This window comes from Danio rerio, chromosome 8, assembly GCF_052040795.2.
Source record: "Danio rerio strain M-AB ecotype USA chromosome 8, GRCz13ab, whole genome shotgun sequence".
Taxonomy (NCBI): Eukaryota; Metazoa; Chordata; class Actinopteri; order Cypriniformes; family Danionidae; genus Danio; species Danio rerio.
The window spans coordinates 27,955,197-27,971,778 of NC_141028.1; the positions used below are offsets into that span (position 1 = coordinate 27,955,197).

General features: G+C 36.1%; 1 protein-coding gene across 4 annotated transcripts in view; it reads left to right on the plus strand.

Moving 5' to 3' along the window:
- The window catches only part of sema3h (sema domain, immunoglobulin domain (Ig), short basic domain, secreted, (semaphorin) 3H), a 45,763-nt gene extending 29,492 nt beyond the window's left edge, over nt 1-16,271 (plus strand). The window contains exons 12-17 of one of the 4 annotated variants that reach the window (NM_001328378.1): nt 1,219-1,307; nt 1,399-1,440; nt 5,502-5,659; nt 5,826-5,887; nt 7,462-7,604; nt 7,689-8,812. In NM_001328378.1, coding sequence (NP_001315307.1) covers nt 1,219-1,307; nt 1,399-1,440; nt 5,502-5,659; nt 5,826-5,887; nt 7,462-7,604; nt 7,689-8,105 — 911 coding nt within the window. In that variant the 3' untranslated portion in view covers nt 8,106-8,812. Of the gene's footprint in view, nt 1-1,218; nt 1,308-1,398; nt 1,441-5,501; nt 5,660-5,825; nt 5,888-7,461; nt 7,605-7,688; nt 8,813-15,237 lie in introns of those variants that run through there. The other 3 variants (NM_131050.2, XM_087262735.1, XM_087262736.1) reach the window with 3 other exon arrangements.
- Nucleotides 16,272-16,582: the final 311 nt, after the last annotated feature.

Genomic DNA, 16,582 nt, shown 5'->3' on the forward strand with positions numbered 1-16,582 from the left:
AACGTAAATTTAAACAATATTTAGATGTTTCAACTTGGTATTTGCCCAATAAATGACATTGCAGTTTTTAGATTTGAACCCGTTTTTGACAGATACCTAAAGTATTTGTTTTCTCTTATGACAGATTGTTTAATAAATTTAAGCACTCTGCATTAAAATGACAGTTTTTTTCAGTTTTTATGTATTTTTGATTACAAAAAGTTTTTGTAGGATGTCGGTTTAGTAGCCAGTTTAGTTTTCTTAAAGCATTAGTTCATTCTAAAATGAAATCTATTCATCCTCATGTCGTTTCAAACCCATAAGACTTTCATTAAGGTCAATTAGATATTTTAATCAAATCTGATTCCTGTCCCTCCTCTAAACGTCTGTTTATTGAAAAACATGATTCAAAATGTTCATAAAGCAATCAGGTTAGAAGGCCATATTAGCTGAGGGTTTAATTCAGATTTTCTAAAGAGGCTTGATCCCTTTCTGATGAACAGATTTAATCTTTTCTTTATTATTGTAAAAGTAATATATAGTTGAAGTCCGAATTATTAGCCCCCTTCAAATTATTTTTTTTTTTAATATTTACATTTATATTATTTATTTAAATGTATTTTATATTTACAGTACGTCTGATAATATTATTCTTAGTCTTATTTGTTTGATTTCAGCTAGAATAAAAGCAGTTTTAATAAAAAATAAAAAAAAAACATTTTAAGGTCAGAATTATTAGCTACTTTAAGCTATATTTTGTTTAATAATCTACTGAACAAACCATCATTATACAATAACTTGCCTAATTACCCTAACCTGCCTAGTTAAACTAATTAACCTAGTTAAGCCTTTAAATCTCACTTTAAGCTGTATAGAAGAGTCTTGAAAAATATCTAGTAAAATATTATTTACTGTCATCATGTCAGAGATAAAATAAATCAGTTACTAAAGCTATTATGTTTAGAAATCTTCCCTCTGTTAAACAGAAATTAGGGAAAAAATAAACAGGGAATCTAATCATTCATGGGGCTAATAATTCTGACTTCAACTGTATACAACAATTTATGAACAGACTTTCAATGGAGAAACAGAAATCTCTCAGATGTGATTGAAAATGTCAATAGAATATTCTGAAGATGAACAAATCTCTTGTGTTTAAAACAACATCAGGGTGAGTATATGCTGAGCGAAAGTTCATTGTGAGGTGAACTAACCCTTAAAATATGTGTGTGTGTTCAGATTCTGGCCTGGTCCTGAAAGTTCTTCACTTCCCTAAAGCCAACAGACAGAATCAGGAGGTCACTCTGGAGCAGCTGCAGGTTTTTAAGGTGAACTTTTTTCCAGATTAAACATTCCAGATTCATTATGATCAACTTTTAGACTCTGAACATTAACTGCTCATCTCCTGTCACTCAACAGCACAAGTCAGCTATCACTGCCATGACACTTTCCAAGAAAAAGGTACAGTGTTTATCAATGCACACATACACACACACTCTCTCTCGCTCTCTTTCTCACACACACACAAACATGTAACATAAACGGACACGCTTTTATAAACCTTCCTCCTGCGTTGCTATGGCAATGTGAGAGGGTGGAAGGTACTTAAAATGAAACTGTGAATTTTCACACTTTGTTTCCACCAAACACTCGCTGATTCCTGAAGATCTGGGATGGAAAGAGAGCTGTAATTCTGGATCTGTACATGTGATTGTGGTTTACAATTAAGCTTCTGACTCACTTGTCCTGCTTTCTGAAAAAGAAGCAAACCATGGCAAGCTGTTTTAGCATTTAGTTTTAAATGTACTGCTGTCTAATGTTTCATTCTAGTCCATTTGTCTTAGCTATACTAGTACCTTTTCCATTAAGTTCCAGATCTAATTCATTAGTGTTTATTCTTTATGTGTAGTACTTTTACATAGACATTAGTAATTCATTGGTTACTTAATGTTAGAAGCTAGTACTTACTATTATACACTCACTGGCCACTTTATTAGGTACAGCTTACTAGTACTAGTTTGAACCCCTTTTGCTATCAGAACTGCTTTAATCCTTTGTTGTTTAAATTCAACAAGGTACTGGAAAAATTTCTCTGAGATTTTGGTCTATATTGACATGTTAGTGTCATGCAGTTGCTGCAGAATTGTCGGCTGCACGTCCATGATGCGAATCTCTCATTCCACCACATCCCAAAGGCGCTCTATTGGATTGGAACCTGGTGACTGTGGAGGCCATCTGAGTACAGTGAACTCATTGTCATGTTTAAGACAGTCTGAGATGATTCACACTTTATGACATGGTGCGTTATCCTGCTAGATGTAGCCATCAGAAGATGGGTACACTGTGGTCATAAAGGAATGGTCATGGTCAGCAACAATACCCAGGTAGGCTGTTATTTGAGTTACTGTTGCCTTTCTATCAGCTCAATCCAGTCTGGCCATTCTCCTCTGACATGAACAAGGCATTTGCGCCCTTAGAACTGCTGCTCACTGACACTTTTTTCTCTTTTTCGGACCATTCTCTGTAAACCCTAGACATGGATGTGCATGAAAATTCCAGTAGATCAGCACCAACAACCATGCCTCATTCAAAGTCACTTAAATCACCTTTCTTCTCCATTGTGATGCTCAGTTTGAACTGCAGCCGATCGTCTTGACCATGTCTACACAGCTAAATGTATTGAGTTGCTGCCATGTGATTGGCTGATTAGAAGTTTGTGTTAACAAGCAGTTGGACAGGTGTACATAATAAAGTGGCCGGTGAGTGCATTGTAGTACTATTGCATTGTAGTATACTTTGGATATTAGTGTTTATTTCAGTAGTGAGGAGTACCAGTAACAAATTTATATTGTTTTCCGATTGACTTCAGTGGTGATCTGTCATTGAGATATTAACTACTCCTGTTGTGACTAGCTGTCAGGGTTCTGCTACTTCAGTTCTGTTTCTTCTAGTTTTGGTGACAGAGCTCTCTGTGTTTTTGTCTGTTTTGTCTATGTGCCAGGTGCTTCCCACATTGTCTTGACCCTGCCTTTCTTGTTACCTGATTATTGGTTCATTTGGTCCACTCGCCCTCATTCATTATATAAGTGGTTTGCTCTCCCTGTTTATTCTCCTGTGTTCTCTGTCTTGTGCTGATCTGTTGACTTCTTCAATGTGAGCTTTGTCCTTCCCTGCTGCTTCAGAGTTTGTTTTTTTCTCTTCGGGGCAGTTTGAGGTTGTTTTTTGGTGTTTTTTTGTAGATAATAAACTGTTAAATGTCTCGGCATTTGGGTTATGATACTTGAATCCATTTTATGTACTAAAATATATTTATTAAATACAATTAGATCTTTTTTTAAGATTTTCAGATTTCAGTTTTTAAACATTAAATTTTAGTACTTATTACATACTTGCACCTCTAGAAAGAAGTTACTTATTATATACTATCATTTATTTATTAGAAACTACACTGAAAAAATTATATGATCAATTGGTCATGACAGGGGCGACACGGTGGCTTAGTGGTTGGCACTGTCGCCTTACAGCAAGAAGGTTGCTGGTTTGAGTCCTGACTGGGTCAGTTGGCATTTCCGTGTGGAGTTTGTATGTTCTCCCCATGTTGGCGTGGGTTTCCTTCAGGTGCTCCGGTTTCCCCCATAGTCCAAAGGCATGCCGTACAGGTGAATTGAATAAACTTTGTGTGAATAAACTTTGTGTGGATGTTTCTCAGTAGTGGGTTGCAGCTGAAAGGGAATCCGCTGTGTAAAACTTATGCTGGATAAGTTGGTGGTTTATTCTGCTGTGGCAAGATGAATGAATGGTCATGACAGCATATGTTTTTAGTTCATTGTAACTTATCAAACAAAGTTATTTCTGTTCTAACTTAATTTGTACATTACACAAGCTGTTTTAAGTCAATTTAACACAATATAAGCCATACGACTCATATGATTAATTTGATTCAGCAAGGAAACCAAGATTTCTGTACAGTATAGTTATTTTTATGATATACAATTGTTATACATTCAAACATATAAAATATATATTAACATAAAAATAAACATAAAAATAACAATATTTGTATGCAAAATATGCACTAGTCACAAACAGAATACATGCTATTTAAATCTTGAGATACAAAAGATACTGTAGATTCCCTTTGATGTCAAATTTGAAATTCACTATGGTAACAATAGAATACTTGGTCACACTTTATTTTAAGGTACAATTCTTGCTATTAACAAACTATTAACCAAGACTTTTAGCTCAGTTAACTACCAATTTGCTGTTTAATAGCAAAGTCCCTTTAAAGCAAGTAATTTCACTCGACGGCCATCTTTTAATGCCTCTCTCTTTTAATCGGGCACTCTGTCTGAATGGGGAAACATCAAATTCTCCAAAACTGTTTGCCAAGCTTATGATTACATTACATAATTGGAATCACCAATAAAACTTTGAGACAACAACTGTCTCATAATATTCATCTCTAAAAGTTTGAATCAAAAAAAGTCTGCATTTTTTTGGGTTGCCCGAGTTAATGCGCATGCACACTCGAAAGGAACAAGATCACGATACCAACCTTATTTATGGCCGTTCTACACTTTATCATCCTCTGGATCGTGCTGGTCTTCAGAAGCAATCCACAACTTGGTCTTGATGGCGAATCTACCCCAGAAATTACAGGGACTATTTGTTTACAAGTTTGTGAGCGTTTGAGTAATTACTGTCATGTGATGTGCGTTTGAAAGGATGGACTGTACCTGGTTTGTTTCATACAGACTACAAAACCAAGAAATTTTTGTTTTCCAGTGTATTTGCTTCATTTGAAAGTACTGATTTTATGTGGATATATTTCTTATGCCTCTGAAGCAAGTATTCACTGAGATTCCAGTATGTTTGTTGACCACAAAAGCTGTTGTAAAAGCACACATCTTGCCTGAGCTTCTCCCCTGGAGAATCGTCAGTCTATAACGATCGATGATTGGCTCATTGGTATTAGTAGACAGGGCTTCATTTGCCATATTGACGTAACGTTACACTTTTCCCCATTGAAAACTATACGAGTGACATGTCTTGTGTATTTGTATAATATAGCATGGAAGTAATTGGGTAAAGGCATTGCATAGGATTAGGGATGTAGAAAAAGATCATACTTTATAATTAACAATAAACAGCCAATATTTTAATAATATGGATGAAATAAAGCAGTATTAAAAGCGGGAATTGGTACTTATTAAATACTTATTTATCACTAATAAAATAATCACTAGTATCTGATGAAGTACTTAAAATATAGTATCAAAGGAAAAAGTACTAGTATCTAATAATAAGTACCAGTATCTAATAAATACTATTATGTTTTAAAAAGATACTAGAGCCTATATTAGCGCTAGTAGATAATTAGTAAGTACTACTTAACGAAACAAATTGTACTATACTATGAAAATATGTACTTGTGTGTTTTGAGATTACATGTTAAAATGGCTCTCCACAGGTTCTCAAGCAATTCATAATAGTGTGTGTTTGTGTGTTTTTGTGTCCAGCAGTGGCTGTTTGCTGGCTCAGCAGAAGGAGTGGTTCAGTTGGGTCTGTTCCAGTGTGATTTGTACGGTCAGGCCTGTGCTGAATGCTGTCTAGCTAGAGACCCATACTGCACCTGGGACGGCCACTCTTGCAGCCAGTTTATGCCTACAGGACGCAGGTAACATGCAGCTCACTCTCAGGCTGATTTTTATCTTAATTGCTACTCACTTCGAGTTAAATAGCTGGTTTAATAGAATGCATCACGCCAGTCTGCTGTACTGAAACCGGAAAGCTTTGGTATATCTGGAATAAATCTGATCTGAAACATTCTTCTCTGTCTGCAGGAGAAACATCCGCCAGGTTAATGATGACGGCAACCCGCTGAACCAGTGTGTCAGACAGGGAGGTAAGACACGGACAACCAGGCATTTACAGTTGCCATTTTCGTTTATTTTTTTATTTGTTGTTAAAATTTTATTCATTGCTGTGATTCAGTATGTGTGGAAAACAATAAACTGAGCAAACTCTCACCATTTTGACATTTAGGAATAACTTTCGTTTAGTGTTAGTTCAGTATTTGTGAATGAGATGATTTGGTGAGAAGATTTTAGTAATAAAATGTTTTATATATATATATATATATATATATATATATATATATATATATATATATATATATATATATATATATATAAAATAGTTTTATTACCTAATTTGTTTTTTATTTGCCATGATGACAGTAGCTAATATAGTATATGGTATATTAGTTGTAAAGTGAAATATAAAGGCTTAACTGTATTAATTAGGTTAGGGAAGTTAGGTTAATTAGGCAAGTTATTGGATAATAATTGTATGTTCTGGAGCAAATAAAAGCTAAAATTCTTATAGGGCTAATAATATTTACCTAAGCGAATAAAAAAGGATATATTTTTCATTCCAACCAAACTAAAAAAACTAGTCTTCTTCTCCAGAAAAAAAATATAATTGCAGATTCTGTGGAAAATTGTCTTTGCTTTGTTAAAGAACATTTGGGTAATATTTGATATAATTTAAAATTATTAAAAAAGAGCTAATAATTCTGTCTTCAACTTCATGTGATTAGGTGCAAAATTATATTTTAAATCTTTTTTATTATCATTAGTATTATTAAAATGTTTATTCAAATCATTATATAATATAACATACATTTTTTTTTAATAATTTAAAATAATGGGCGGCGCGATGGCGCCGTGAGCCTGGGTCAGCTGGCATTTCCGTCTGGAGTTTACATGTTAAGTTGGCAATAAGTTGGCGGTTCATTCTGCTGTGGTGACCCCTGATGAATAAAGGGAATGAGCCGAAGAAAAATTAATGAAAGAATTTAAAAATAATACATTATTAGTAGTAGTAGCACGATTGCCTCACAGCAAGAAGGATGCTGGTTCGAGTCCCGGCTGGGTCAGTTGGCACTTCTGTGTGGAGTTTGCATGTTCTACCCATGTTAGCGTGGGTTTCCTCCGGGTGCTCCGGTTTCCCCCACAGTCCAACCACATGCACTATAGATGAATTGAATAAGCTAAACTTTCCGTAGTGTGTGTGTGTGTGTGTGTGTGTGTGTGTGTGTGTGTGTGTGTGTGTGTGTGTGTGTGAATGTAAGAGTGTATGGGTGGTTCCCAGTGTTGGGTTGGGGCTGAAAGGGTATCCAATGCGTAAAAAAATATGCTGAATATGTTGGCAGTTCATTCCACCGTGGCTACCTCAGATTAATAAAGGGACTAAGCCAAAAAGAAAACGAATGATTGAATAATATATTTTAAATAATAATTATACAGCAATTTGAACAATCTGATTTACGGTAGTTTAAATTTCAAATTGAGTAAATAATTTACATTAACATTAATGTTTTCATCATCATTATAATTATTTCATTGTTAGCTTAAAGTTTAATTGAAGCCCAGATTAAATCATTCAAATGCAATTAATTTACTCACTGTCATTCAGCTGGTCTTCAGGTGGAGGCAGAGGAGAAAACACTTGTTGTTGCTGTGGGCAACAGCACCTACCTGGAGTGTCTGCCCAAATCTCACCATGCCACCATCACCTGGTATAAAGACATAGGAGAGAACAGCTTGGAACAACATAAGGTACACACACCACACACACACACACACACACCAGAAACATGATTAAAAACTGAAATATCTCCAAATTTGCTGTTCGTCTCTCAGGTCACATCTGGAGAACAGCTGGTGGTGATAGACAGGGGCATCCTGATTCCCCGGGCAGAGCTCAACCATGCCGGTGTTTATCACTGTCAGCTAGAGGAGCATGGTTTCCGCTGGACTGCCGTCACTATTCGTTTAACCGTGTGGAGCCCTGTCCTGCACCCCTCGCTTGGTGCCACCCAGCCATGGTACCAGGACGTGATGGCACTGATCAACCACAGCAAACTAGAGCGACACTGTAAAGAACTCAGTCAAAGACACAACAGCAGAGAATCAGTCAACCACAGGGCAAATAAACAAGACAGAAAGAGGACAGAGCGCCACCGACACAGAGGAGGAGAGAAGAAGGAGAAAGGGAAGGGGAGGAAGCACCGCAGCCGAATGCAGAGTTCAGCACAGAGGCTGCCCAGAAGCGCTTAAACCTGCTCCAAATAACAAATACAGCAAAACATGCAATATACGGTGTATATATACACACACACGGGACATTTACAATATTAGACACTATTATATTAGTGGACATTTGCTCTGTTTCAAAACTGAATGATGAGCCTGCATACGGCCGCATTTTAAAGCATCAAGTTAAGTGAAAAAATACAGTGGAAAAAGTTAAAATACTTATCAATCATTAATTTTCTTTTTGGATTAGTCCCTTTATTAATCTGGGGTCATCACAGCAGAATGAACCGCCAACTTATCCAGCACCAATACCACTCGATCACACACACATACACACTATAGACAATTTGGCTTATTCAATTCACCTGTACCTTATGTCTTTGGTCTGTGGGGGAAACCGGAGCACCCGCAAACACGGGGAGAACATGCAAACTCAACCAGTGACCATCTTGCTGTAAGGCGACCATGCTACCCACTGCGCCACTGTGACGCCCCTAATATACTTAAATTTCAGTGAAGTCAGTCAGGCAAGACAATATTTTTTTTTTTTGAAGAAATCTTAATTAGTATTTAGTAAAGATGAATTTAATTGGTAAAAAGTGACAGTAATGGCTATAGATATGTATATGTCAATGAATCCTCCATCTTGGAACAGTCAGCATGTCGACACTCACAGTAAGAATCAATGGTTTTTCAAATATCGTGTTGCCACTTAAAAAATTAAAAAAAAAATTTTGAAACAACAGATTTCAACATTGATTTTTGAAGGGCTTGATTAATGGCATCGGAAAATTAGCTTCATTCATTCATTTTACTTGTCGGCTTAGTCCCTTTATTAATCCAGGGTTGCCACAGCGGAATGAACCGGCAATTTATCCAGCAAGTTTTTACGCAGTGGATGCCCTTCCAGCTGCAACCCATCTCTGGGAAACATCCACACACACATTCACACACTACGGACAATTTAGCCTACCCAATTCACCTATATATATATATATATATATATATATATATATATATATATATATATATATATATATATATATATATATATATGAAAGTGTTGTTACTAAGGCCAGCAGGGGGCGCTTAACCTGTGGTCTGTGTGGGTCTTAACGCCCCAGTATATTGATAGGGACTCTATACTGCTCAGTGAGTGCAGTCTTTCAGCTGAGATGTTAAACCGAGGTCCTGACTCTCTGTGGTCATTAAAAATCCCAGGATGTCCTTCGAAAACCCCAGCATCCTGCCCAAATTTGCCCACCGGCCTCTGTCCATCATGGCCTCCTAACCATCCCCATATCATAATTGGCTTCATCACTTTGTCTCCTCTCCACTAATCAGCTGGTGTGTGGTCTGGTGCAATATGGCTGTCGTCGTGTCCTCCAGGTGGATGCTGCACACTGGTTGTGGATGAGGAGATTCCCCCCATTGTGTAAAGTGATTTGAGTGTCTAGAAAAACACTACATGAATGTTAGGAATTAATATTTTACCAAAAATTTCAAGTGATTAGAGAACTTGTTATCTAAACAAGCCAACTGAAAACTATATAATCAATTGCAAGTCTCTAATATGGCATTTCAAATCACAAAAAGAGCTTAAATGCTGCCTATAGGCTCACAAGGTTTTGTAACAAAACTAATATCTGAATCATATGAAGGACTGTTGATAAACAAATTAAGATTGACCCGAGATGGTTGTGGTCAGGAAAAGTGTTTGCTCTACTAATAAAAATGAAATAATTGTTTGTGAACTGTCTGATAATCTCCTAAAGCAAGGAAGTTTCTGCCCTGCTGAGTAAAAGACAAATCTTCCAAAATTAGGGAGCATCTTTAAAAAAAAAATCTTTGTTTTAAAAAGACTTCAGTGTTGATGGTACTTTTTCATCTGTACTGAAATGTGTTGCCTTATTTATCTTCCATGCTATTTATTTTCCTCGTGTTTATAATGTCTTTCATTTTAAGTGTAAAACTTGTACATTGTACAGTGTTTTTTTTTTCGTTTAGTTTTGTTTTGTTTTTGTTATTTGAAGAAGATGTAAATCTGTCTCTGATTTCACATCAATAAATATATTTAATTGAATCACTGAAAGCAAAACAATCTCCCAGAATGCAGCAGATCCCATAAGATGATAATCGATGTGTTTCTCTGGGGAACGATGTAGGCACAACGGTTGTGTTTTATTTTATTGGACTGAAACGCCGGCTTTTTTCTCCTGCACATGGACACATGCATGACTGCCAAGAAGTTTGGCAAATGCCCTGAACTGCCTCCATTCAGAAAGAAAAAATGAAAAACAAAAAGGGCGAACTGAAATGCGGACAGAGACACACCACATGACAGAGGCAGACTCAGTGATCTTTGTATATGTTGGAGCAGCCCAGAGACTCAAACAAACCTCAAAGGTTGTTAACAGGCTTAAAACACTGACAGAAAATGTAGAATTGATGTTTCATGTTTGACATATGAAGAGTTAAATCTTGCCTTCGCTGATCTAAATCTTGTGAATCGTGTGAGCTTTCTTTGTTTTGCCTTTTACTGTAAAGATGGTTTTCATTGATGGACTTTGAAGCTTGAATAAAGTGTTTTGGAGGATGAAACTGAGATAAAAAAGCTAAATTCAACCAATGTGTTTAATATTGTAATAATAATACATGTAATATGCAACCCAGACTCATTATGGATACGTACCCATGTATACATTTCTGAAGAGCACACAATATGTCCCAGGAGCTATGTTTTTTTTTTGCAGTTTTTGTTTTCAGGAATCCACCAGAGGCCATTGTGTGCGTTTTTGAGAGCTCGAATTTCTCTCATATGTGCCATTCGCGCCTGCCCTTCTAGCGCAAACCCTCCAGAGGTCGTTGTTCACTGACTGACTAAATGGCCAACTGATCCCGCCACTCTCCCCCTTCCCAAAATCCAACTGATAATGTTTTCAAAAGCAATCCAAATAAAGAAAAGTCACCAGATTTTTACCACATTTCTTTCTCACCCTGCTATTTAAATGTTTATTTTATTTTTTTTCCCTTTTGTTTTTGTTTTACCTGCTTTCTGCAATTGTTCGGACTTTAATCCCGTCATTGCTTTCAACTCCGCTCTGCATCTCAAATCTGCCAACCTACATGACAAGGTACTGGGTAAACTGATAACAGCAGAAAATCTGTCCACACACAGGTAAGCAGTCAGCTGGTTACATGAAAAGAAAGAGAAGCCGTCGGCAGCTTCATAACACCCAGTAGCATTCGTTTGAAAGATGAAATGCAGCCATACGTACATCTGGCTACATAATTTGTGCTCTCTAGAAATGTATACGGGGTATTCACAATGAGCCTGTGTTAGTAATATGTATAAAATAATTGATGATAAGCTTTCGGATTATTGCACAACTGAGATGTAGCATTGGGTTTTTAAATAATTTAAAGGAAAAATTTAATCTTTTCAGCTTATTCTACTTTTTTACCATACAGCATATAAAGGAAATACTCATTAAAACTACGTGCTTCAGCCTTTTTTTTGTTTTTTTTGTGAAACATAAAATACATTTTTCCAGGTATGTTTTGTTGCACGTTTCAGATGACAAATCCTCTAGAGGGCACTATCTACATATTTGCATATCTTTTTTTTTGTCATGGAATTTTTATTCTTGCAAATAGCATTTTACATTTTATAACGATCCACAAAACAATCCCCAAATAAAACAATCAACATCTACAAATTAATACATAAATAAATAAAATAAACAAAATAATAATAAATAAAATAAAATACAAATACAGAAAAAAAAATTACAATAACAAACCATATACATACATACATACACATGTACCTTCACTCAATCCACATCTAAGGTTTTTAAGTGATTAAAGAATGCAATAAATTGTTGCCATTTAAAAAAAAAAAAGTTCTCCCCTACCTCTGATATTGTATTTAATTTTCTCAAGTTTTAAAAAGAAGACCAAATCTTTGAGCCATAATGAAATAGAGAGGGGTTGTGGGGAGGTCCAAGACAAAAGTATTCTGCGCCTAGTTAGAAGAGATGCAAAACCCACAATGTCAGCGTGTCTCCGGTTTAAGGGTTGACACTGAGAGGGAACACCAAAGATCGCGATTAAAGAGCAAACAGCTAACTTGACCCCCAGAATATCTTAAACAATTTTAAAGAAAGTAATCCAGTTATTTTGCAACTTGGGACAAAATACAAACATATGACTAAGGTTACAAGGTGGTAGTTTACACTTATCGCACATATCAGAAACATTGGGATACATTTTAGAAAGTTTGGCCTTTGAGAGAAGAGCTCTGTGTATCGTTTTAAATTGTATAAAACTGAGTCTAGCGCATGAAGTGGATGTGCGCACATTGTCCAGTACTGCACTCCAGTAGTCAACTTCAAACTCTAAGTCAAGTTCCTCTTCCCAGGCCCTGATAGCTTTATTGTTATGAGAATTATCCTTTGACAAAATAATATATTTGCATATCTTAAAGATGCAGTATGTGGCATTGATTAATTATTGCAGTCTTAATTCTAACATTGGAGAGGGCTTTTTGCACCTGGCCTGTCTGTTGAGCTCCTCTGGGTCTGCTGCTATCCTCTGGAGGTTGCATTTTAGCATTGTTTTTCTCATATGTTCACTTACCATGTTTCTTGGTTATGTCCATATAGAGATAGACATTTGAGGTAAACGTATTCGATAACAAATCATAGACACCATTAAGGTGTTTATTTGCTGTTGTGCAAAGAACTGCATGAACATAATGACACCTTGTTTGTTAATAGCATGCCCTGATAAATATGTGTGAAAAGGAACAAATGTTGTTGACATGATACTGTCCCACAGCGTTCATTTTACCAATAAGCTGCAGTCAAGCATATGTTTTAAGTTCATTTTTGCAATTATACTAAAATGTATTGGCTGAAGCTTGTATTTTCTGTGTTCAATTACTGTTTCAAGACATATGTCTGTTTATTTTTTCTGAAGATTCTATTGGGTTTAGGACTAGTTTCTAGTTACTAGTTACACATTTCAGCCCTTGTTTTGTTTGCTAATTCCAGAACGACATTTTAGAGTGAGTAAAATACTTGTGTCTGTGTATCGTATGGCAGTATTTGACTCCAGCCAATTAACAAATCTATAAATTTAACCACTTCAAGAATACCAAGTGCTTTAGTAAATGCCATCCCCACTTATCCTGCACCGCCAACCATGCAACTCCTCTACCACCTCACCTGCATCCCTAGCAGACAGCCAATCGCATCGCAACCCTGCGGACTGAATTCTAATGAGTTTATGTGCTCAAGATTTGACTTTTACTTATGGTTCTTACAACCATGTGAAGCATTCAGCAGCCACTGTAGGAGAAACTGCTTTAAACAATATAAGAAAAACATGACTGCATTAGTATTATACAACATCTGATCATCTATGAACAGAAAGTTAGCAATAATCATTTTTTGGTGGGTGTGGGGATGGGGGATTATACAGTATAATCAAAAACCAGCTTTTCTCTGGTGCTGCTTTCTGTGACGAGCATTATAATTCCATGAGCACATCAGCTTATAAATGACAGGACACTGGGAAATTGACTAGGCGGGTTGCCTTGGATACGGCTGCCCCTAAAACACTCACAGGACTGAATACCAAATAGACTTGGAGAGCCTATATGTGAATAAATGAGATTGCTGATGCAAATAATAGAATGAGGGGGAGAGACTGATGCACAAACACAAGGAACCAGAAAAAAATGTAATATATTTCTGTTAAGGAAGACCACTGCCTTGATATTGAATATCATGAAATGTCCTGACTTAATAACATTTTATTATGTTTTTGATTTGGTTCCTCTGGATGCTTTACACTAAAAGAAAATCAAATAATAAAAAAGAAAAGTTTGATTAAAATATAGTCACGAAATACAAAGGATTTTAGATAGGCAGCACTGGCTAGCTGTAGGTAATGTTATAGGCTGTTTTTGCTTTACAAATCTTGCCTATACACCTCAACGATGGTTCTTTAAGCTTCTTTAAACACAATAACAATACCAATTCTATTTAGAATCACAAATGGTGTGTGTGTGTGTGTGTGTGTGTGTGTGTGTGTGTGTGTGTGTGTGTGTGTGTGTGTGTGTGTGTGTGTGTGTGTGTGTGTGTGTGTGTGTGTGTGTGTGTGTGTGTCCGCATGTGTGTTTTCTGATAAGAAGCTCAAAATTCCACACCTTCAACAAGTGAATGATTTTATTCCACTTTCCACTTTTTAGCAAATCAATTTCAAAACTGTAACTCCTTTTCTACCAGCTGTGTTTTTTTTTTTCATTTTTATCTTAACAGAACATGTTTGATAAGCTCTGTATAACTTAGCATACTTCATCTCCTAACAGGCAGGTAACAGAGATGCTGCATTTATGATCCTGTATAATCATAATAATATCATATAAATAAGATTCATTTTCCTTCAGCTTAGTCTCTTCAGAGGTTGCCACAGCGGAATGAACCACCAACTATTCCAGCATATTTACAAAGCGCATACCCTTCCAGCCACAACTCAGTACTGGGAAACCCACTCGGGATTCGAACCAGTGACCTTCTTGTTGTAAGGTGACAGTACTAACTACTGAGCCACTGTGCCGCCCACATAAGATTCATGTATACTCATAAAAAGCATGAAAGCTATGTCACTTTATGTTTTAACACCGTGCTCCCATTTTATAAATTTTTGTTGTCAAATCCAAGAAGCTAGTCTGGTCATCTGCAAACTGCCACCCATTTATACCAAATTAAACACATAGCCTATGGACCAAATGCATTATAGAGAATATATCATTAGTTTACACTATCAGTTCTTTATGTGTTAATTCATATTCGGGAGAAGTTGTTGTGAATTATACAACAGTTCTGTCTAGTTCTTGAATCTGATTGGCTGATAGTTGTGTGATATTGTGCAAAATCAGCACTCTTACAGCTTCCTCACTCTTCTGTATTACTCCGCCCACATAGAGTGACAGTAGATCAATAAACTCACTAAAGCAAATATTGCAGCTGTTGGACAACATAATGTGCTTTGAGGCTTTTTCAGGTGATAATGTAGTTTGGATTGCATCTATGCAGTGTATTAATAAGGAAAGTGCCTATTTTTAGTATTTATAATTTCACAGATACAGCATGTCAGCATCCGTCATCGTGTCATACTGAGCAGAGTAAAGACGGTTGATGTTCTGCCGCAAGATGACGACAGAGACCTTATAATAAGAGGGGAAAACCTCAATTTAATTTCTAACTACAGCTGATCATTAACCTGGTAACTTTCGTAGTCAACCTCTCTCTTTTTGTATGTTGCAGTGCTGTATTTATAACATGTAATTTTAGTGTATTGAGTGTGAGATGGCACTCATATATCAGGAATGTATGTATTTTGTGTTGGCCACTCTTTGTATAACCCTGACTTACTTTTTGTAAGTTATCTGTTATCTGTTTGTTTCTAATTTGTCACCTTTTTTCGTTACTGTAGAATTGTTCAGTAAAAAGAAAGTAGAAATGCTGCATGTGTTTAGTGCTTTTCCTTATCCCAAACACAACAGTAATCTGATGGTGTTTGCTTTGCTTCGGCTTTTTTGTGGTTAATTATTGTGATATCCTGATTGCAACAGAGAAATACTGGAACATCTCTGTAGACTGATGGCATTTCATGCCGTTCAGCCTTAAAATCTTAAAATGTGAGCAAAACCACCTGTTTTGCTGCCGATGTGAAGGAATGGTGGAAGACAGTAGTTATTCATTCAATTTTTAATTGAATTTTTTATATACACATTTAATCAAATTAATCAAACTGTTGTATAAATGCAATATCACACTAGCAGTGGCAATGCGATATGACAGGATATCAGTAAACAGCCACATTGCACTGCTATTCGTGTGATATTGCTCATTTATTAATGTATTTATCTAATACCTGTTGTTAAACCAGTCATTTTCCTACAAGTTTACATCAATAAAATTAAATGTCACAATTAACAAAGATGTTAAACTTTTACTTTAATGGTAAAATTAATGTTAATGCAATATATATTATGATAACTTTTTATGGTAAATAACTACATTTTTCATCACTATATTATAGCAGCATTTAACCTAGAGACTTCACATGTGCCAACGATGTTGATTAAGACTGAAGAACTTATTAAAATATAGATGACAAAATGATTTGTGAATGTTGTTTTGTTGATTCTAAAGAGGCCCGAGAGAATAAATATGAGTCAAGCTCGTGACTCACACCATTAACTGGCTTTACTTCACAAGGCTTTATTATAAGGTGAGGTTTTTGGATAATTACAGAATCTTAGAGGTTTTGGTCTCTGTCAGGGTTTTGTGACACGGTCAAACTGACCAAAGTTTTGCTGATGTGGTTGGCAATTCTTTTAATTCCAGACTGTAAAAGAACAGCAGGGTAAAAATAAATACACACAGCCCACTGTAGAGTACGGACGTGTGCGTGTGTGTGTG